The sequence below is a fragment of the Vidua chalybeata genome, chromosome 2, assembly GCF_026979565.1.
Source record: "Vidua chalybeata isolate OUT-0048 chromosome 2, bVidCha1 merged haplotype, whole genome shotgun sequence".
NCBI classification, from domain to species: Eukaryota; Metazoa; Chordata; class Aves; order Passeriformes; family Viduidae; genus Vidua; species Vidua chalybeata.
In genome coordinates this window covers 24,644,976-24,667,064 of record NC_071531.1, presented here as the reverse complement: position 1 = coordinate 24,667,064, position 22,089 = coordinate 24,644,976, and the positions used below count along the sequence as shown (strand labels likewise).

General features: G+C 41.8%; 1 protein-coding gene and 1 long non-coding RNA gene across 2 annotated transcripts in view; one reads left to right on the top strand and one right to left on the bottom strand.

Annotated features, from left to right (window-relative positions):
* The window catches only part of ANKRD10 (ankyrin repeat domain 10), a 37,554-nt gene extending 29,849 nt beyond the window's left edge, over nucleotides 1–7,705 (top strand). The window contains exons 5-6 of the mRNA XM_053936511.1: nucleotides 3,086–3,181; nucleotides 6,054–7,705. Of these exons, the coding sequence (XP_053792486.1) occupies nucleotides 3,086–3,181; nucleotides 6,054–6,520 (563 nt within the window). The 3' untranslated portion in view covers nucleotides 6,521–7,705. The remainder of the gene's footprint in view (nucleotides 1–3,085; nucleotides 3,182–6,053) is intronic.
* Nucleotides 7,706–7,717: 12 nt separating this feature from the next.
* LOC128784689 (uncharacterized) lies at nucleotides 7,718–21,505 on the bottom strand. Its single transcript, XR_008429579.1, has 3 exons — nucleotides 21,440–21,505; nucleotides 9,167–9,273; nucleotides 7,718–8,150 (listed from the first exon to the last, which is right to left on the bottom strand). It is a non-coding gene; the product is annotated as an uncharacterized LOC128784689 (long non-coding RNA).
* Between the last annotated feature and the right edge of the window lie 584 nt (nucleotides 21,506–22,089).

Below are 22,089 nucleotides of genomic sequence, written 5' to 3'. Positions count from 1 at the left end.
AATTGAATGCAGAAGGGTTTCCCAAATCAAGAGGGGTTATGTTTGTAAATTAACATACCCTACGTTTCCAGGATTGTTTTCTAAGGGGAACTGCTATCTTATACAAGAGTGTAAAAACAGAATGAACCTTAAGGTTTCCTATCCAGCCTTGTATGTTGAGGATACTGTTTTGCCAGCAATGATGAAATAGTACAACCTAAAATACTTTTTGGTAGCTCTGTGTAGAAATCTTTTTAGATATTAGATGTTTTTAGAAACACCTTGAGTAATATGATGGAGGAGAATTGTCTTCTTCCTTTCTATTGGTCATCCTACTAAATTCTTAGTAAAAACAAGGGAATAATTCTGCACGCAAACCTGCTTTCTCCTGATGATGCTAAAGGATGTTTTTCTTTAGCGTCAGGAAAGGGACTTTATAGGTCTTCATTGAAGGGAGTTTGTTCAGTTAAAGTTGACGTTCTAACATAAGTGACTTTCAGTGAGCCAAATAGAACGGCCTTAAGCAGTGCTTAATTCCAGATAGCAAGGGGGGAATTGAGACCTAAACCATGTTTTTAAATATGACATAGGTGACATAAATCACATCAATATCAACACTACTGTTCATTCAATACTTGCTATCCAAACACCACTTCACTTGTACCAGGATCAGAGACCTTAACTGGGTACTCCACGGCCTACCATAAATAGGATCTATTGCTTCATGTAGCTGGTCTAAATGATGAATTTCATTATGGAGAAGATTCCCTGTGCAATTAAATAGAAGACTTCAGAAATAAGTATTTCCTAAGCATCTACATAGAATAAAACTTGCCCAGTACACAAGTGTCTGTAACAACTGCAGAAAGATGTTTTCAGTCTGTTGGTCTACCAGGAGGCACTGGTTGTGAAGTCAAGTTAACTTAACTTGCATTTTGAAGAGCTGCCCCATCCGACTGTTCCTAAGCAGCTGTCTCTTTCAGAATATTATCCAAGCTAGTCAATAGGCAGTGTTTTCCCACAATTGGGGGGAGTGGCATTGTATCTGCATTACCTTTCACTGTACAGAGTTGATCCAGCAGCTAAGTTAGATTGAGCAAATAAACAGACAGTGTTTGAAGTGAGCAAGTGCTCCTGAACAATTACAGGAATGTTGGAAAAGCAATCGGAGTAGATTATTTTTGAAATTGTTAACAATACGACTTTTTAAGACCTTCACAAACAAATGCAAAAGCTTTGCTGCTTTTGCTTGGAAGTTTTTGGAGTAACTAAGAGATGCATCCCAGCTATGGAAGTTTCTAATCTGATGTGTTTGACCTCAAAGACATCAGCATCAGTAATAACTATTGCATCGATGTAAAAAGTCTCTTGCACTGAGAATGAGTCACTGGTCCTGAGGCGTTTTGGTAAACAACAGATAGATATAATAATAATAGAGCTGAGTAATGAGTTATCAGTACATCTTTGTGCTTAGCTGGCCTTTTTACAGAACAAGCCCAGTTTTGTGTTATTTTTAAAACTTTACTAAAACCACACTGGTCTGTTGTCCTTTAAAGATTATTTGCACTGGAGATTCCAGATGTTCAGAGAGTGAAGCCAACCTGTATTTGCAGGGAAATATCCATACCCCAGACTGGAACAATCACCGCTTTGAAACTACTTGCTGCAACAGCCTATGTCCCTTACAAGAAGCTGTAAGCACTAGAGGTTGAGAGAAGATGAATGCTTATGGTGTGCCTGGAGTAACTAAACTGGGCAATGGATGGGCATTACTTGTAATTGTCTATATGCACACAGCTGTATCTGCTAACAGGTGCATAGTATTAAAAAAAGCCTTAAACCTTAAAATTAGGTAAGGCTGATACATGATACACTGTGATAGAAACTAATTACTCATCAGTGTAATTAACAGAAGTAAATTGGTGACCACTTTCAGAATATATGCCAAATAGTTTTTAATTTTGATTTAGAAACATAAACTGAATTTTATGTCCATCTTTCTGAAATCAATTCCAGAAATTTCATCCTGCTTCCTGGAAAGGTCAGCAGAGTGTGGTGCAGAGGTTCAGTGATGATGATGCACACTGGGTGAACTGGTCACACAGCTGTGTTTGTGTCAGTCATAATCCTGACTCCTCTAGTCCTGCCTTCAGCAGGTTGACTTGTGCTCTGTTTTGAGCACACATCTCTGTCTGATGTGTGTGCTGCTTATAGCCAGTATCTCGGTGTCACAAGCGTCAGCACAGATGCTTTGGATGTTCTGTGTGAGGTGTGATGGAGGACATTCCTGGAATTGGCCTACATGAAACTGCACTTACATATTCCTCAAATTAATTAAAAAAAAAAAAAAAAAAGGTCTTCCTGGTTTAGGGTAATTTGAAGCCTGCTGATCCAAGGGCCCTGACGTCATTTAGGCCCTCAGTGATCTCTTTGGCCCTGGAACACTTCAGGACTGAAAGTTCTTTAAAAATTAGTAGCTTATAAAAATTTTAGTTGTGCCCAAGGTAATGGGAGCTGAATTGCAGTCCGCCAAAGCAGACATTTACAACATAATTGTGAGAGTGTGTGCAGTGTGTGTAGAAAAGTGTGTTAATGTCAGTATGAGAGCAGGGCAGGGCCTGCTGGGATAGTAGTGGAGCAGTGCTCTGGGTAGGTACAAGAAGTAGTAGTGAAATCAAGCCCATCTTGCTTATTAAAGCATTCCCCCCCAGCAGTCTAACCACTTGGCAGTTTCTTTCAGAAGACAGTTCTGCTTCTTCAGCTCTTGAAGAGATCGCTGGAGCAGTCTGTGGATAAGGGTGGGGTTTTTTTGGGGACCTGGCCCATGGGAGTGTAAAAGGGAGCAGTCTAAACTGACTGTAGACAAATGTGAGTTGAGCAATGTGCTGGTTTTGCCACATTGCCTGTAAAGCCTAAGTATGAGTAACTTAAATTTCTCTTCATTCAACCTATTTGTACATCAGACTAGTAACTTTAATATGTAGGTGCAAAGTCTGATAGGTACCCTGGTAATTTTCTCTTTTGCTTTAATAATCAAAGTACTCAAATTTTTGCTGTCTGAGTTTTCAAGTGCACACTTATGACTAAACATGACTTTTTTTGTCAGCTTACAGCTTTGATGGCTTAATACCAATGCTGAATGGAGGAGCTGAGGACGATGCTGACAATATGCACGTTGATAGAGAGTTTGCTGTTGTATCAGGTGGGAGTGGACAGTTTCCTGTTAACTACAACAACATTCAAATGGTTGAAGACAGCAAACAACAGGAGAGTACTTCTGTTGGACCAAAAGAAATTGAAATATATACTGTTTCTGCAATGCAAACTCCTTGTCGTTGCAAGAATCAATATGCGTTTTATTTTTAATTTAAGTATAAAACTTAGTCCTTTACTTTTGCACATTGTTGTCTGGAGTCTTGAAAACTATTGTATTGCTGTAACACCCATTATATTGGGAGTTTAGTAGGTATCAAAAATTAGCTGTTTCATGCAATGTGTTGTAATGGTGAAAGAGAAGGTTTATTAGTAATTTTTTAACATTTCAGGTAAACAAGTCCACGATGGCTGTTTCACTTTTAACCTGAGGCTTGTATTACGTTGTGCCTTGCTTCTACTTGCTATAATTTTGAGTTAAAGGAAATTCAAAAATAAGTTAAATTATTTGTTTAATTTTGATGGAGTAGATAGAAGACTTGATAGGGAAGTATATTCTAGCTTTGAAAATAACATGTTGTGACAAAACTATATTCAAAATACTACAATAAATACTATAGTGAATAGTTTAGATGTACGCCCTCTGTTCAGAACTTGCTCAGACACAATGACATAAGTGCAGGATCCTGCTGTGGGGTTTTTTTATGTAAATAGAAGACCAGACATCACAGTTTTAATCTACTATTTGGGACTAATGTACCTGGGAAAACAGATTTTGTGTTTTGTACCAATCATCATGAAACAGTCAAAATGTTAACTTGGATTGGTCAATATTAACGCTCTAGATTTTTTAAGGGCTGCTCGATCAAGATGCTTTTGGTGACAGGATGTGTATAGAGTTTGATTAAAACTGTCTTGGGTCAGCCTTTTTTGTACTTTGTAGGTTAAGACATGGAGTTACTACAGTAGTGCATTATTACATTCAGAAATTAATTTCCTATTTATCAATTTTTTCTGCCAGCAATATGTTTATGCTTTGTACCACAGGATCCAATTCAACAAAGGGAATGATAATAATAGATATTTTAATATATTAGGAATAAATATATATATATATATATATATATAATCAATACTTTAAAAGTAGACTATGGTATTTTCCAGTGATAATTACTAAGTGTTCTTATTTATGGAAAAATTATTTTCTTTCATAAATATATACTATTACTGTATTACTATAGGTGCTCATTTTTAACCAATAACATTCTATAAATATCACTAGAGCTATTCATTACCCACTTTTGCATATTAACTAATAGAAGTGCCAGATTTATTAAATTTGATTTGGCAAAACCAGCCTATAATGGTTTATCTTTCAACAGTTAAAATTTTGCACTTTTCAGTTAATAAACACTATATGAAACTCCTTCCGTGCGTTTTTATCACTGAAGTATTAACTTTGATGTTGTGATGGATTTGTGGGGCTTTTTTTCCACTTTTAATGAGAATTCATGGTTAGGAAGGTTGGCTGCTGTGGTTATTTTAACTGATGTAGGGACGAAATGAGAAACTCCAGTTAGTACATCCAGGGAGTTACAAATTGGACACATTTCTTGTGTAACATACTGGTGTCTGTGAAGTATCAGTGTTGTAATTCATACTTCAAATAATAGCCATGCAGAAAACTGAGAGAGAACCAAAACTCCAGATTCATCCTTGTCAGACAGTGGTACTCATTATGTGTCACTTAAATGGGAACCCAATGTTTTACAAATATGGGAAGTTGCCAACAGACTAAATTAACTGAATTAATTTGCATACACGCAGTAAATGCAATCCTGTTTTGCACATGGGTTTATGCGTTCATGGAGACATAAACATATGTGCATGTATCCAAGGATAATCACAGAATGTAAAATCTTAAAATGTCACCACATACCTCTGTAGTTGCTATGTTTGCCTTGCTCATCTTTACCAATATAGAAATAAATTATATTTTAAAGGCAGAATATATCTTGCATTTTTTGTGCTAGTACTTTTGAGTACCACTGCAAAAACATGCATTTCAGACAGACTGATGAAATCTGTTCATGGAAACAAAACCTATTGTACTAATTACTAATTTCAAATGGGAAATTGCTTCAAAACAGTTGTCAGTGATTTTTGCATGCACATTTTTAGACTTTTTTTTCCTACTACTATTAGTCTTCTGTGCACTCTGCTGTTGCTATTGTATGGCATTTTGCATGTGGATTGTACACGTGCTGTTATAAGCGTAACGTTAATTACAAACCTGCCCAGTATGTTATCTAGCAAGCTGCTAGGTACATTGAAGTACTTTCTGAATAAAGGAACTTGGAAGCATTTTATATTAGCAATCCAATGTAACATTTCTTTATTTGACTTCAGTGCATACTGTACTGTGATGTGTTACAACTACAAAGAAAAAAAGAACCACTGTTAAATTGCAGCTGAAAAATGGAAAAAAAACCCACCCTTCACCCTCTTGTATGTACATAATCTTCCATCCCAAGAAGGCATTACAGTTAAGGTGGAAAGATCACTTTTATTCCGCCCTTGAAAACACTGCCCAGAATATTGTCAGCTCCACTTACTTCTTACAGTTAAATGAAAAAAAAAAAAATCTGAGAAGTTCACATTGTCTTTGCAAAGATTAATATAGACATATTTTCAAAACAAATGTGGATAGATAGTTGCATTTTCAACATAAGAATCCATGACACAAATTTACTGGTCAGCTCTCATTACTTGGAACTACCTACATTGTTATAAAGAAAGGATAGATTTATTTTCAAAGCTGTGTATGGAAATATTTTTAAATAAGTGAAGTATAGTGGAGACGTTTTGATGTATTCCGATTTATTCTTAATTGTTGGTGACAGGTGTATTTCTTAATGCAGATATGAATAGCAGTAGCTCCATATTGAATGCACTGACAAATGGATGTGCCATCAATGGACATTTGGATTTCACCGCCGCACAGCAGATCAGTGGGATGGATGCCAGGCGTGAGGAGTGCTTAGCATTAACACCTAACGGAGTAATTCCTGGAGTAACTTCTCCCAGTAGGCATCGGATCCATACCAGTAACGGCGCCGAGGAACCAGAAAAAGCCATGAGTAATTCCACCGATATGTGTGGATCTCTGCACCTGAATGGAAGCCCAAGTAGCTGTGTTTCTAACCGGCCCTCATGGGTGGAAGACCCTGGAGACACTTTGCACTATGGACACTATCATGGTTTTGGGGATACTGCTGAAAGCATCCCTGAACTCAGTAGTGTTGTTGAGCATTCCAATTCTGTCAAGGTCGAACAGAAATATGATAATACTGTCCTAGGCACAATGTATTTGTACCACGGTTCCTAGATGAATGACATTTATATCAAACGCATACTGAAATTGCTACCAAATGAAACTGGGGGACAGAATCCTCACATAGCATTAAATTTGAAGATCGCAACTTACTGCTATTTTTACACTTTGTTTATATGAAAAGTAAACCTTTAATTTGATGGCCTTATACAATAGTTGTAGTTTGTTGCATGTATGGGGCTTATTTAGTGATAAAATAGGTGCTGTCATGATGGAATGTTTATTGGTTTTATTTTTTTATTATGGAATGTTCTGGTTTTGTATTTTTTTCCTAAGCTTGTGAACACTATCTTTCCCTTTTTAGAGCTGTTTTCCCTTTTATTAAAACAATGTTTAACTGAATTTTGTGAAGAAAATGCTACATATGTGCATCACTTAGAGGTAATTTTTTTTCTTTTCTGTATCTTCTGCTGAAGCTATGGTAGCAATATCAATGCCAGCTCTCACTATGCAAGGTTGTAAGTGGCAATCTTCTGGAGCTTCTCTGATTTATAGTTTGTACATTTGTTTGGTATAATTAGACGTTCATCTTTACATTTTTTTTAACAAATTGTTTAAAAATGCAGAGACAAATTTGGAAGAAGTTGTTGTTTCACTTTCTGTAGCGTAGAATTGCTTTTTGTTGTTGTTGGGCTCTTTGCATTACAGAGTGGGAACGTGGGCTGCCTTTGTTCAGTCGCAGTTGGGTGTGCCTCAGGTTAGCTCTGTGGTGGGTTTCTTGGGCTTCTCTCCTTTGTATGTGTGCTTGATGTTTTACCATAGCTCACAGACCGGAGGCATGTTGGCACTGTTGTGCTTTGTACGCAGTTTAAAATTGTTGTTACTCGTTATAGAATTTGCCAAGTCAAAATATTTGAGTTTGACTGTCTTGGATATGCATTTATTGTCTTTTATTTTTAACATATGCTTTGAAAATGTAACGTTGTGTACTCTTTGGGCTATGCTCATGGAAAATACATTGTATTTAATGCTTAATACACAAATCAAAATTCATATAAGTGCACTATATGAGCACTAATACTATAAGTTGCTGCTTGTGTTGTAAGTGAAGAGTGGGGAAGAATATGGTAAATGAGATAAGCCCTCTGAATTGTGTTGATTTTTTTGTTCTTGTTTTGTTTAAAAAAGGATCTTTACAAATTGGATTTAAAAAAATAAACATATTACATTGTATCTGAATATTTTGTTTAGATTTTATTATTTTAGCGACAAGTTGAGAAAGCATTCAGTAGTGTGTAAGTCACAATTCTCATAATCTTGCTCAGTGCTGCTGGTGAATTTCTTTGCATCACTATATGAATGCAAATGGGAACAGCCCAACAAGTTGTCTTGATAGAATTACAGAAACACACACTGGATATCAGGTGTATGACAAGTCACATCAGCCTTCCGCTTAAAAAATACTGGGTTAAAATATTGCCTGTCCGTAAATAAAAAATACTACAGCCTCATTCAAACATTTTTAAGCAAAATGCTACTCATTGCAGAGACGTCAGTGTTTGAATTAGCCTTTACACTCTATATGGTTCACTAGGCACAAGATGCTCACAGTGTGTTCAGATTGAGAGTAGGACTGGCAGGAAAATTGATTCTTTTGCAGACCAGCAAAACTTCTGAGTGCCTTCTGGAGACAAAAACAAAACAAAACAAAAACCAAAAATAACCACCAAAATCCATTAGTCAAAGCTGTGTCACCTGAGATGAGCTGCTCTGGCATCCACATTAACCACTTGCTTGTGCTTGGACAGCTGTACCTGGGCCCTGGTTTTAGATGGTTTCATTTATTGGTGTAGTGCCCAGAGGAGCACGTGCCACTGCCTTTGTACTGACAGGAGACAGTAGCTCTCATTTGCTGTAGCATTTGGGTTTTGGGATCTTTTTTGTATTTGCCAGGCTTGTTCCACATGCTTTCTTGTACTTCTTCAAATAAATCAAAGCAGCTCATAATAAGCACTTCCATCGTACTTTACTCCATCTTACCATGGCTATAAACTGATCCGAGAGCTTGCTTTGGGTACAAGTAAGTTGGCATATGAGGGTGTAATGTTAGGTACACAATTTTAGCATGATAAGATTTATACTCTCTTCATAAGGCAAGATTTTTTAAATCTCTGTACATTTGGTTTTAATTCACTTGCTCTTCACACGTTTTCACCTAAAAATACCTTGGAAGGCATTGTACTTCAAATTCAAAGGGAGAACTTTAGAGCTTTATTTTAAAAAGCACTTCTGTGCTTGCGTGTTCAGCCATGAGCTGATAGAGAGATTTCAAGGTCTGTATCTGTTGTCAAGCCCCATTGAAGCCAATTGTTAAATTAGGATTATGTGGAGAAGATGAGTCGGGGCCATATGATGTAGGTGCACTATGTGTGTCCCCCAGGTGTCATCTACAGTTAATGCTGCAAAGGTAGAACTCGGTGACGAGGATGACTCATGCAAGAGCTGAGGTGTATCAATTTTAAAACATCAAGTGAGGGTAAGAATTTAAGGATGGCATTTTTGCAGGTGCTCTTTGAGGCAATATAATTATTTACTTCAAAGGCCATCTAAAGTCTTTTAAAATTATCCCATACATTTTCAATGAAATATGAAATAGGGAATCACAGAATCCCAGCATGGTTGAGATTGGTGAATACATACCCAAATGTATGCTGGTGTTGTGAGCCCATGCCACACTCACAGGAAAAGAAATTCTCATGCTTACTTGGAATTTTCTGGATTTCAGTTTGTCTTGTAATTTGAGATACCTGTGAGCAATAAGTTACAAAAGTAATAAGCTCAGCAGATCCAGCTACACTTCTGTGCTGAACTGGTAGTTCAAGAATTGTCAATCATGGAATGGGTTCTGTCAGGTGCAGCTGTGTGTTTCCATACCACAGAATCATAGGATGGCCTGGGTTAGAAATGACCTTAAAAATCATCTACTTCCAAACCTCCTGCGGTGGTCAGGTACATGCAGCTATTGATGCAGAGGCCTTGTTTTTAAATATCTTGCTGTTAAAGTGCAGAAGACTTTCCTGGGGTTGCTGTGCAAGACCAGCTGAGGTAGTCTGAGAAGCCTGTCAGCTCTCACAAACCCTCCTCAGGCCTGAGTTACCAAGTCTCAGATTCTGCTGACAGTGGTGCTGAGCCTTTTGAATGAAGCTGTGCTTTGCAGTTCCTGAAGAGACTGCTGGGTTTTAAACACCTGGAGTTAAAGTCTCACAAGCTCATTGCCTGGCAAGGGCAGTAGTATTGTAGGACTGTTCATACTTGGGCCTTTTGTCCAAGTCTCAAATTCTCAATACATCAAGCAAACTTTTTTTTTAGGTATTGCTTTGTCTTACTCTTACCTTGGTTCTGGAGATGGCTGTCTCAAAGCAAAGTTTGCTTTCCATCTGCCAGATGTAACTCAATAGCACCACTGCAAATGTCATATGGAGTTCACTAACTGGTTATTCTCACCATCTTCCTCATAATCTCTTTGACTTTCAATTTTGTGTGAAATTTCAGTTTATTTCTGGCTGATGCAGATGTTTTTGCCCTAATTCCCCCTAAATGTAGCTCCTTTCCTATTTTGTTTTTCAAAACCATTTGCAGAGTTTTGGCAGAAATACAAGTCAGTACAGATTCAGGCAGTATTTTGACACAGAATATTTCTGGCTGAGTAGTTAAAATTAGGAACATTGGAAGAGGGAAGAGGGAAGTGTTACACTACTTCTTACGTAGTTAGAGTCCTTAATATTTTTAACAATCCTCTGATTCCAGATAAAATCTAGACTAAACTTCTAACAGTGATGAAGGAAGGATTTCATTTGAGATAGGTACTGGATTAAGATGAGCTGCTGCTTGGCTTCAAGAGCAGCTGCAAATAACTTCACACCCTGTGAACTTTCCTGGTTGCTGGTCTTGCATCTTACTGATCAAATCCTGATCCTTGCTCTGTCTCTCATTCCGTAAGCTAGCAAAAGACACTGTAATTAGTGTAATTAGTGTATTTCACTACTTCAACAAACTCATGGCCTCCTACAGTCTGAAACTGACCCCCACCTTCCTGCTCATATCTGAGTTACAAATCACTACGGAGCTTCTGTCATTCCAATTACAAATGTAATACATCCAAAAGAGCTGCCTCACAACACATGGAAATAAGTCCTGAGCAGAAAACACACCTAGACAGGAAAGGATTCCTTGCTGTCCCACAAGGGACAGCCTGCAGTACAGCTGCTACCAGTCACACACACACTCTCAGCTACAGCCTTGCACAGGTCTCCACCTATTGTGTGTACTGCCACTTTGTCCCAGTCAGTGACAAACCACCTTCCCCAGCACAGAGCTGCCCAGTTTGTGTTCCCATGCTGACACAGCCAGTGCAGTACATCCTCTGTGGGCCCTGATCTGGGAATGCAGGGCAGCAGCAGCAGCAGAGGGTGAGGTAGCTGGAGCACTCCTTCCTTGCTGGTGCCATTACATGTGACACACACTGCAGCTTCCCACTGACATATTCAAACCCTGATACATTTTCTCCAGGTCCGTAACTAACCCAGTGAAATTCTTTTTAAGCATGCTTTTAGGGGCCTTTGTGACAAAAAATCCACACCTTCTCTGACACTCTAATATTTCTTTTCGATTTGGAGTGTTTTGTGGTTCTTTTTCTGTTATTTGGCCCTAAATCCAAGAATGGCTTTGTGTCAAGGTGCAGCTAAAATTAATTTCTTGATGCTCCAGGGTGGAAGTCCTGGATGCCATGTTTGGGGCCAGATTGCCTGGGATGGAGCAGTGTTGTGGATGTCCTGCAGGGACAAAAAGGAATAGAAGTGGCATCTTCCTGTGCTGCAATTAGGCTGAAGCATAAGAGGCAAGAATGGAAGATGGTACCCTGGGAGCATCCCATTTTGCTGCTGCTGCAGGACTGGGGAATACAGATTCACAGAGCTGAAATCCTTGAGATCCAGCTGAATCAGGCAAAAAAAAAAAAAAAAAAAAAAGAGTCTTGTGTAAGCAGAATTTACTATTCCTGGCAAGTGGTAACTACATTTCTGATGCACTGCTTAATGACTCCCAGACATTTCACACCTCTCCTTCCTTTCCCAGAGTTTCCTGTCTCATATTGGTGCCTGGTTGTTCACAGGCAAGGATCAAAAGAACTCTGGTTTAAGGCAGATTTTTATTTTTAAAGCATATCTGGCTTTAATTTTTTTTTAATACAGTTCAATAATTTATAAAATAACCATCTACTTTGCTTTGTTATGAGCATTATTAATATCCAATTTAAAAGCTTTACCACTCTCAAAATCATACCCTACCCCCCAAAAAGCATAATGAATGTTACCTGTGGTATGAGAATGAAAGCTGGACATCATCTCTCTCACCAAAAAGCCTAAGTGTTGATGAGTAACTTCTCTTTGCTTCCTTGAGATGGAGCTGCACATACAGGACTTGATAACCATTTCCAGATCAGTAGGAATTAGGCTTAACTGACTGAAGTGCAATCAGGGGAGACACACATTTGACACTGAAGATAAGTGTCCTGGCTCTGTCACTAATCTGAGCAGTGTTCCACAAGGGAGATAACCAGCTACTTGAAGCTGAACACAAAATTAAGTTGCATAGTCTTAATTATATTTCTTCTTGCCAGCTAAAACTGTAAGTTAAAGGAGAAAAATAAGTTTGCCTGAGTTTCTTTTGCTGCAAAGGCAGGATGTAATCTTACTCCAGAGGAAATACCACGTATTAGAAGAGTTCTCCATTTGATGTTACTGAAGGGTCAAGTGCTGTTTGTAAGTGCTAGCTGGCAGCTCAGTCTGACCAAACCTACTTGTGCTTCCCTGTGGCACCCACAAACTTCATAGTGCCTGCAGGTTTTGTATGGGGGAGGAGAAGTTGAGGTTTGTTTCCTTTATTCTTATCGTTTTTAAAAGGTGTTGCAAGTTGGATCAAGTGTCAGTGACATTAGCTACCTAGCTTAGAACCTGAATTCATTCTGCTTCATATTCGACACACAGTATAATACAAATATTTTCTAAAAATCAGTACCAGAAAGACAAATTATCAAAATCAGGCAGGTGAACAATGTTAAGAAGAACCAAGCAAAAAGTATATGCATGATGTAGAAAAGCACTTACTTAAGTGGTAGTTTCTGAGATCAAGCAGTTCTTTCTACTATAAGATGTCCAACCAGAAAATCCTATAAATTCTAGGAAGTGCAAAATCCTTAGGATTTTTTTATATACAGTACATCTGATAAAATGCTTAGGGATTTATTTATTGGACTATATTCATAATTAATATTTCAAATCTGTATTTTCAGCTGAAATTCTAATATTGATAAATCACAGAGGTGTTTTCCATTAGTTGATGGGTTGGACACTGTTTCACTGAAACTGTCACCATTTGCTAGATAGATCTTTACTCTTCATCTTGGAGCATCATCCTGCAGGTACAGGTTGGCATTGCTGACAGTAATCAAGTAAAACATCATTGATCACCCCTTTTTTGAATGCACAGCAATTCTCTACATGAGCAGTGCTGCCTCCATCAGTAGGGGCAGCTGCCCTGTCACATCTGGTAGATGGCAGTTTTACAGAAGGCAAGAGTATTCCAACCACTCTTCTGGAGCTAAAGAATCACCATTGTCCATGCTGGTGTGAAAAGGAACAAGGATCTGAACTACAGTGGCAGCACCCACCTTCACATTTCCAAGGGCCTGCAAAGCCAGCTTCTCCTAACACGGGCAGCCCCTGCCCATCAGCAGGGTGGAGTTGTGCTAGACCTGCCATGTGGCCTGCAGGGGCAAAGGGCTGGAGGATGAAAGGTTCCAGAGGGAAGGAAAGCAGAGTGGCAGCATGGCCCTCACCCTGGCAGATCCCTCTCCACACGAGGACCAGCAGCCCTCCCAGTCCCTGGTGCCAAGCCTCCCCTGCTGGGAATGGCACAGGCTTGGTGGGCACATTGGCTGCAGCAGCCCTGTATTCCTCAAGCTGTTGATAAGCTGCTCTGACCAGCACTGCACAGCCCCAGCCAGATGTGTGCCAGCTGGATGCTCTGTAACCAGGTTAGCGTGGCACCAAGCCCAAAATAACAAGCTCTATTTATTAGGTCTTTGGTAGTCCGCCTGAGGTTAAGCCTGCCATGACCCCAATAGTAAAAGGCAGAACAGCTGTGGGAATAATCCTGCTGAATCCAGAGACCAGAGAATAGGATCATCTCTTGGACTCCATTTGCAGAGTGGAGGAACCCAGTTATGCACAGGTGACCTCTGGACAGGTCAGCTGGGTACTGTGAGATTAACAACAGCAAACATGAGCATGATTGCCTCTTTTCATTCTGAAAGAAGTTCAGAAAACAGCAGCTCTAACATGGAGTGGCAGTAACACTGAGATATTGTCTTTTCTCCTCTTCTTCTATATTTTCTCCCATAGGAACCTATTTGAAAATATCAAACACTCTGAATGTTACAGATTGTGTCCCATTGTGATTATGTGCAAGAAAGGTTTGATTTATTATACATTAAAAACAGTCTTCCTCCACATCCTGCATCTGTAATGTCAGTCTGAAGAAAAACCCTTCCTTTACTCAGATTTCTTTTTAAGACCCCCTTCTGACTTCTCAGTCAACACAAATGTGTAGGATTCCCCATCCATCATTGCACTATTTATTGTCTGCAGCCCTGAGTGCAGCTCTGCTCTAACTTCACCCTGGATTCTCTGCTGCTCCCTGAGGGTGTGCAGAGCTTGGGCAATACCTTAAAACTGAAACAAGAGGCACCAGCAAAGAGACAGAGAAAGAAACCAAAACTGATTATTCCAAATCTGCTAGGAAAAAGAAACCAAAACCAAAACAAGGACAAACAATACTTAGGATATCAAACTGCAGCAATGGAGGTGCATGCCTCACAGGAGGAGGAAGGATGGGAAGGAGGTCTCAGTCCTGGAAAGGGCTTCCTTGCTTTGTGGAAGCCTAAATGCTGCAGGAAGACTCTGGAGCAAGAAGCAGATTCCACATCCAATTTCCTACCTGGAATCGACTAACTGGATCAAACAGGAGTGACATAGAGGACAACCAGCCAAGAGGTTGGAAGAACCCTTCCAGCAGCTACTTTGTCCCTCTGTCCCTTCCCAGTGTCTGAACCCAAAGGTGTGCAGAACCACTGGCTCTTCCTAGCAAGATGCAGCACAGCTCACTGTTGCCTGCAGCAAGCAGATGTTCTCCCACCCTGCCTGGGGCTGCCAGCAAGGGGCAGTTCCCCTATTCAGCAGAAGCCACAGCTGCCAGGAGAGAGTAGGTGCTTTTTGTGGCAGATCACAAGCAAGCTCCAGTCGCTCCTGTAATTTCCACTACCAAGGCTTTCAAGGAGGTGTGCTGGTGCAGTGAAAACAAAAATCCCTCTCAAATGGTGAGGGGAGTAAATTGGGAGACAGTTGTGAGCACAGATGTTTGACACAGAATAAAAACGGGAAAGGACAAAAGCAAAGTGGGGAAAGCATTTAATGAAGCCCCAGCAAACATTCTGTGCACTCCCACACAATCCCTTGTCTGCTCCAAATGGCTAGAGGTGGGTTTTGGTGTACTTAGGAACCTCTGAAGGAGTTTAATTGATGCACACTGCAGGAAGAGGAGCTCAGCATGTGCCTTGTGTGGCATTTAAAATGTGGGAGGTTTCTGTCTTGCAGATTATTACATGTGGATTGTACTGGCTGAGTTGGTCTCTGGTTGCACCTATATTTCTGCTGTGCACATCAGCTCTGGTGCCCTCTTGAGAACCTTCTCCCTGAGACCGCTTTGTTCTGTAAATGGGAGTGGCATTGTGCCAAGGAGTGTATTTTGGCTTGCACAGGGGACTGCAGAGCACTCTTTCTAAATAGTGGTTTGCTATGCTTTAGAGCACATGGGCTATGGAAACATATGGCTTCTCTGCACAATTTATATGTTAGGAAAACAAGCCTTTGTAAGGAAAGAAATGGTATTGTATAGGCAGAGAGACAGACTGAGTACTGTGCCAGATCCTGGGTCAGAGCTATAGAGCTAGGAAGCTACTGAATGAACTGAAACCACAGTGAAATGTGGAGAGAGATATTATCAATAAAAACCCAAGCAAATAAACAAAAAACAAAACAACAACAAAAAAGTAAAGAAAAGAAAAAAATACAGAGTCTCATTAAAACAGACTCAATAAACAAACAGCAGGTGTCAGTTGGGGTGCACAATAAAAGCCAAATTCAGAGAGAAATAAACCACTATTAGCTGAGGAGTCTGAAGACAGAAACAAGCTTTCTATTTTAATGTCCAGAATGAGAGCAAGTGTGAGCATCTGTTTCCCATGACCATCAGGAGCTGGTGGTGACTGTCCACCACAGGCACTGAGGTCCATCTGTCCAGTGCCTGGGAGGAGCGATCCTGCCTGCTTGGTGACCTGCCAGGGGATGGAGCGGGTGGGAACAGCGAAAACACCACAGCACCTCGGTCCCTATGTGCAAGCTGTTGAGATCAGATCACTGGAGCTCAGGAGAGCTGACTCAGGAGAGCTGTCCCTCACTTTCATAACCCTCACACAGCTCTAAGGAAAGCCTGAATCATCGCTCCTCGCTGCTGTGATTAAGCCAACAAAGGCAGCAGAAAGCTCCTCGGGGATCTCTGTGGATTACTGACTGCTCTACCCATCCTCTGACAGGTGGCTGTAGTAAAGCATCAGAGAAATATTCATGCCTGTTCAGTAAGCTACTGACTCAACTGGCTCAATTAACAAATATCCCAGAGTACAACCACCTATCTCTGCTATGCTAAGTGAGGACCATGCACTGCCTCACTCCCTGAACCCCTTACTGTCATGTAAGCAGTTTAAATTAGTTCTTATTGTAATGAATTTATGTGCATTTTTCACCACCTTTCCCCTTTTGAATAAATAGCGTTGCACATGTGGAACACTGGTCACCTCAAATGGTCACCTCAGTCCTGTGTTTATTCTCAGGAGGGATAGAGTGCACATACTAGCAGATTGATTGCCTTGTCCTCCAGTCTTTCATGACACCCCTCCCAGAGCAGCCAGACACTGTACTGATCATCCCAGTCTCAGCTCCAAGGAAGTCACTGACTTCCAGCTCCTTCACCCCTCTGTCCATACCTCACGTGCCTCGTAAGCCCTGTCCTTCTCCACATCTTCTATTACTCAGTGGAGACAAGGTGGAGATAAATATCAGCCTACAGCAGCTAATGATGCGGCCTTCTTGGTTTCACTCTCACATCAGCTAGTGCTGCAAATTATAATGAATAAATTTTTATCAAAATAAGGTTTTGAACTCTGACATTCAGCACTCCAGTCCCTCCTGTGGCTGGACTAGGGCAGCTGCTGGAACCAAAGGAGATGGCCCAAACAAAAGGCCACTTGGGCAGCTTTCATGTGTTATGAGTAAGTATCTCTTGTGGAACTGCTTTAGTCAATTCAGAGGTAATGGAGAAAAAAAAAAACACCTTACAAAACCTCCATGGAAAAATAGAGCCTGGAATGCATTTCTGTTACCAGGTGTATACATTTGCTGGAGAGAAAGATGGATGTGAATTGAAGACTTGAAAGAAATTAAATTACTTGAGAGGATACTATAATTGAAAAGAAGAGAAAAGTGTGTGTTTGAAATAAATTTATTTGCTACCACCGGAGAGTTGTAATTGAAAAGAGGAGAAACTTGTTGAGTGAAGCATTTGGAACTGATTTGAGAGGGAAAGAAAGTACAGGGCTTCTGCACTCTGAAATTAATTTCTTGCTTGATTTGTAGTATCAAACTTTGGAAACAACTATATCGATTAATTTGGAAATGTGATGTCTTGTCCTAGGAAATCAGGCATTGCTGTTTAGGGATAGAAAAGCATGATGCTCTAAGCCTGCTCCTCAGCTCTTACACAAAGTGGAACAAGGCGTTGGTTAAGACACGATGGAGTCCCAGTCTGGGCTCCTCAGTACAAAGGAGGCACGGGGCTCCTGGATAGGGCCCAGTGGAGGACTGCGAAGATGTTTAAGGGACTGGAGTATCTCTCTTATGAGGAAAGGCTCAGGGAGCTGGGCCAGGTCAGCCTTAGGAAGAGACAGCTGAGAGGGGACCTCATCAATGTCTGTCAGTATCTGAAGGAGGGTGTCAGAGGATGGAGCCAGGCTCTGCTCGGGGGTGCCGAGCAATGGGACAAGAGGCAATGGGCAGAAACTGAGGCACAGGAAGCTCCACCTGAACATGAGGAAGAACTTTCCTGTGCAGTGACCAAGCACTGGAACAGGTTGCCCAGAGAGGTTGTGGAGCCTCCCTCACTGGAGATATTCAAGATAATCCTACGCCCTGTGCTCTGGGATGATTCCCCTTGAGCAGGGTGGCTGGATGAGATAACCACTGTGATCTCTTCTAACCTGACCCATTCTGTGACTCTGTGGTTCTGTGATGGCAGTGCTAGGTCTAGATTTCAGATGCAATGTCACCAAGGTCTTCTCTCTGCTGGGAAAGGCCACTTGTGCCTAAAATTTACCTGAGGGTAAAATGAATGTGCATCGTCATGAAATGACTCATGAACAGACAACTATCTCAGAGAGTCCCATGGCATGAGGAAAACAATGTTTGCCAGCATCTTTCTAGCACTTGATGGAGGAGTTGGTTTGTCCTTCTTATAAAAGCTATAAAGATAAAAAGAAAAAAGGATGAATGCTGCTGAACAGCACAGAGATTTCTCTGTAACCAAGAAATGGTTGTGAATGTCTCTCACACTGTTCCCACCCTACAGTCCATACAGCATCTGTTCTGCACCAGTAGATGAGCTGAAGCCTCCTCACATCATGGACATTTCTGAAACATTACCCTGGACTTCCAAGAGACCAACAGCTCTGTAACTGTAGTTTCCACTTGCAACCCTTTCAGGAATTCACTCAGTACCAAAACATGGGCTGAAATTAAGTGAAAAATGGCCTTGTGTGAAAATAGGTGAAAAACACATCTGTGTTTTCTACACTACAGATCCAGTAGCTTGGGTCACTCTGGAAAACACCTGTGCTAGGTCTTCTCAGCCACAAAACCTACAAATTCAGCCTAGGAACATAGGTCTGAGCTTGTTTTTTTTCCTCTGCCTGACTCACCAGTGAGTGCATTCAGGACTGTGCAGGGTACTGAAGGCTTTCATTGACACCTCTGCAGCCACAGGGCAGGAGTGATCGATTGGCTGAGTAATAGGAACTTGCAAAAGGAACCAGCTGAAGATGTACAGGACAGAGTGGATGCCTTAAACTACTTTCTCTTCCTTGAAATAGCTCCTCAGGATAGACATGAATCAACTGCAGTTACAGTTTTATACTGTCACAAGGCTCAAGGTTCTCCTTCAAGGGGTTCTCCTCATGTGCTCTGTTATCCTCAGAACTGTGCTCCACTTTTTATAAAATTTAATTTTTTTCTTACTGTCTGCATTTATTTCTTTGTAAGAACACATTAAAAATAAACAGATGCATTGAATTCAAATCAGGGGCAGTCTTGTTCAATATAATATTTTCCCCCATGTATTTTCCCCTTTCTGACCTCTGAAAATTTGTCCCTGAAAGAATTAGGATTAGAGAATCAGAGGATAAGAGGATAGGATCACTGGGAAATTCAGGCTGGAGGGGACTTCAGGAGGTACCTCATGCACCACAGCAGGGCCAGCAGTGAGGTCAGACCAGGTTGCTCAGGGCTTTGCCTGGCCAGGTTTCATAATGCCCCAAGGATGGAGCCTGCCCGGCCTCCCTGTGCAGGACCTGCCTGTCCTCGTGGGAATGTTTCAGTGCCCAGCCTGAGCCCTCTCATTTCAGTTCCTGCTGCCGAGGGCTCGGCTGTCTCCTCTCCCTCCCCTCCCCAGGGGCTCTGGGGTGTCTGTGAGGTTCCCCCAAAGCTGTCTCTGCCCAGGCTGGACCAGCCCCAGCCTCTGCTCACGGGGGAGGCTCCAGCCCCGAGCACTGCAGGGGTGAACTCGCTCCGGTTATCGGCGTCTTTCCGCTCTGGGGCACCAAACTGGTGCTGCCCAGGTGTGCTCTGACACCGAGTGCTGGGCACGGGGGTCCTGCCCCGAGCTCCTCACTGTGCTCCTGCTGTTGCAGCCCCAGGTGCTGCTGCCTGTCTCTGCTACCAAGTCCTGCCCAGACCGCTGCCCCAGTCAGAATGCGTATCTGCATACCAGTTTCCCATATCCATTGGCTGACTCCTCTCCATCAGTTTGTCTCATTACTTTTGAACCTGCACATAATTTTGACTACTACAACATCCTTTGCCAATGAGCTCAAAAAAAAAAAAAAAAAATCAGTATTTTGTGAAAATTCAATTTTCATTAAAAAGTGCTCCTTTTCATTTGCTGTTTCTCATGGTTTCATTTGGTGACCCACAGTTCTGTGAGAAGCAGTGAATAAATTTTCTTCTGCAGCATACAATTTTGTAGGGCTACATCATATTTCTCCTCAATCATCTGTTTCCCAAGCAGAAGAATCACATTCTGTTCAGTGCTTTTTTGAAGTGGATCTATACAGCATACTCTTGTTATTTCCTGTACCTCTTTTCCATTTCCATGATAACCTTTTGAGATGAGATGACAGTATATCAAAAGAGGATGCACCATAAATTTACAGTGTAATGATGCATGCTGTTTTGTGCTCCCTTCTTTTCCTAGTAATTACCAAGAGTCTCTTTACTACTTAACACTGAAATGGTGTTCTCAAAGCACTATCAGATATTTCTTATGTATTTAGAGGAAATAGAGAGCCCATTGTGTGTATGTAGTTAAGATTGTTTTCCTTATGTGACCTGTGGTGAATGCTGTAACACCAGCTTTCACCTCTGCCTTTATTTCCAGTTACTTTGTACCATGAGATCTTCTGCAACTGACTGCAGCTGGTCACAGTTCAGATACCTTGGGATTATTTTGCAGATGTGACCTTAGGGACATGGTTTAGTGGTGAACATGGCATGCTGCTTTAACAGGGGGGCTCAAGGATCTAAGAGATCTCTTCCAACCTAAACAATCTTATGATTCTCTGACCAACAAACCCATCCAGCATGATGGATGCTTTTCTTCCTACATCACTTAGAAGCGTTTTGAATAATGTAGGTCACAACACAAATTTCTCTCAGATTTCACCTATATCCTCCTTTCAGCTGCTTATTTATCTCTACTTTTATGTCCCTACTCCTACTCCTAATGTTAAAGCTTTTCTGTATCCTTGTTTCTTCAAAGATCTTGCATAAAGTAAGCTGGGGGAAGAACTAAAGGCCAGCACTGTCTGAACTGACTTTTCAGAGAATGGTCAGTCTCCACCAGAAGGTGTCCACAACCTAAAATCTGCATCAGTTTTTAGAAACTGCATGGAACGGGCCTTTCTCAAATAATGCAGGCTCTAAACAAATATTTAGTACAAAGTCACTTTTACCAGGGTAGATAAGTGGAATCACATCAGTACCAACCCTGGTAGGAGGAGAGCTGGGTGTTTCCCTTCGAGCAGGGCAAAGCCTCCTTTGAGAAAGCTGTGCTTGAGTGAGCTGCAGGCTGGGCTGCCATGTGGTTATCACAGCAGACAAGGGAAGGCTCTTGCCCACTGGCTCTGCAAGGAGAACCAGTCTCATCCCTGAGGCAGGAGGACCATTCCTAGTGCTTTGTGGAGACTCAGGGCTGCCCGGTTCTGTGCTGGGAGGCACCACAGCCACTTTGCAGGGCATTAGAGTTATGGCTTTGTTAGGGAAGAGGAAGAGTAGCCTCTGCCTGGAGCAAACCCAGCATTTTCCTATAGCCTTCCTGAAACCAAGGTGGACCTGGTGTAACTGTGCCACCTCTATGCCTTCTACTGTAACATTTGAGAAACGCTTTTACACCTGTGAAGACTCTCTTAACAGGGAGAAGGTGCATGTTTTAATGGAAAGCCATCAGGAGAACTCACCTAGAAAAGTCACTCACCTGAAACCCTGAAGCAGACAGCAGACAGCTGCTCACTGACACGGGCTAGGACTGTGTGGTTGTCACCCTGTGTGTCACCAGCCTGACAGGTGATTCCTCTTTATGAGCAGAGCAGGTGGACTGGGGGAGTCAAGGGAGATGGAACGTTGGGAGTGCTGGAGCTGAGGCCATCCCTGTTAGAACCACAAGACCTCTACAATGTCAGCCCCAATAACCTGTGGTGGCCTTGCCACTCTTCTGCGTGAAACCCCAAAGGTGGCACCTGAGGGAGGACCATGCATTGATTCCACGGCAGCACTGTGCACTCTGTGCAGACACGCTGCAGAAACTCGTGTTGGGGTGGAACCTGAAGAGCCTGAAGAAGCACACTACCCACTACAGGGACTCTCCTGCAGGCCCACCTCCCTCACATACCTCCTGGGCTGTCAGGATAAAGGGAGGAGCCCTTGCTTCTTCATGCAGGACGTGCAGGACACAGCTCTTCTCTTGCCACAGGGCATGGAGACCAGTTCTCCCTCAGGCAAGACCTCCAGAAGTTCCCAACCCACAGCAAACATGGCATCCCCATGCTGTGCACATCCCACTGCTCGCTCCTGGAGCGGGCTGGTGCGCAGCAGTGAGACAGAAAAGCTGGCTGGGGCCCACCCCTG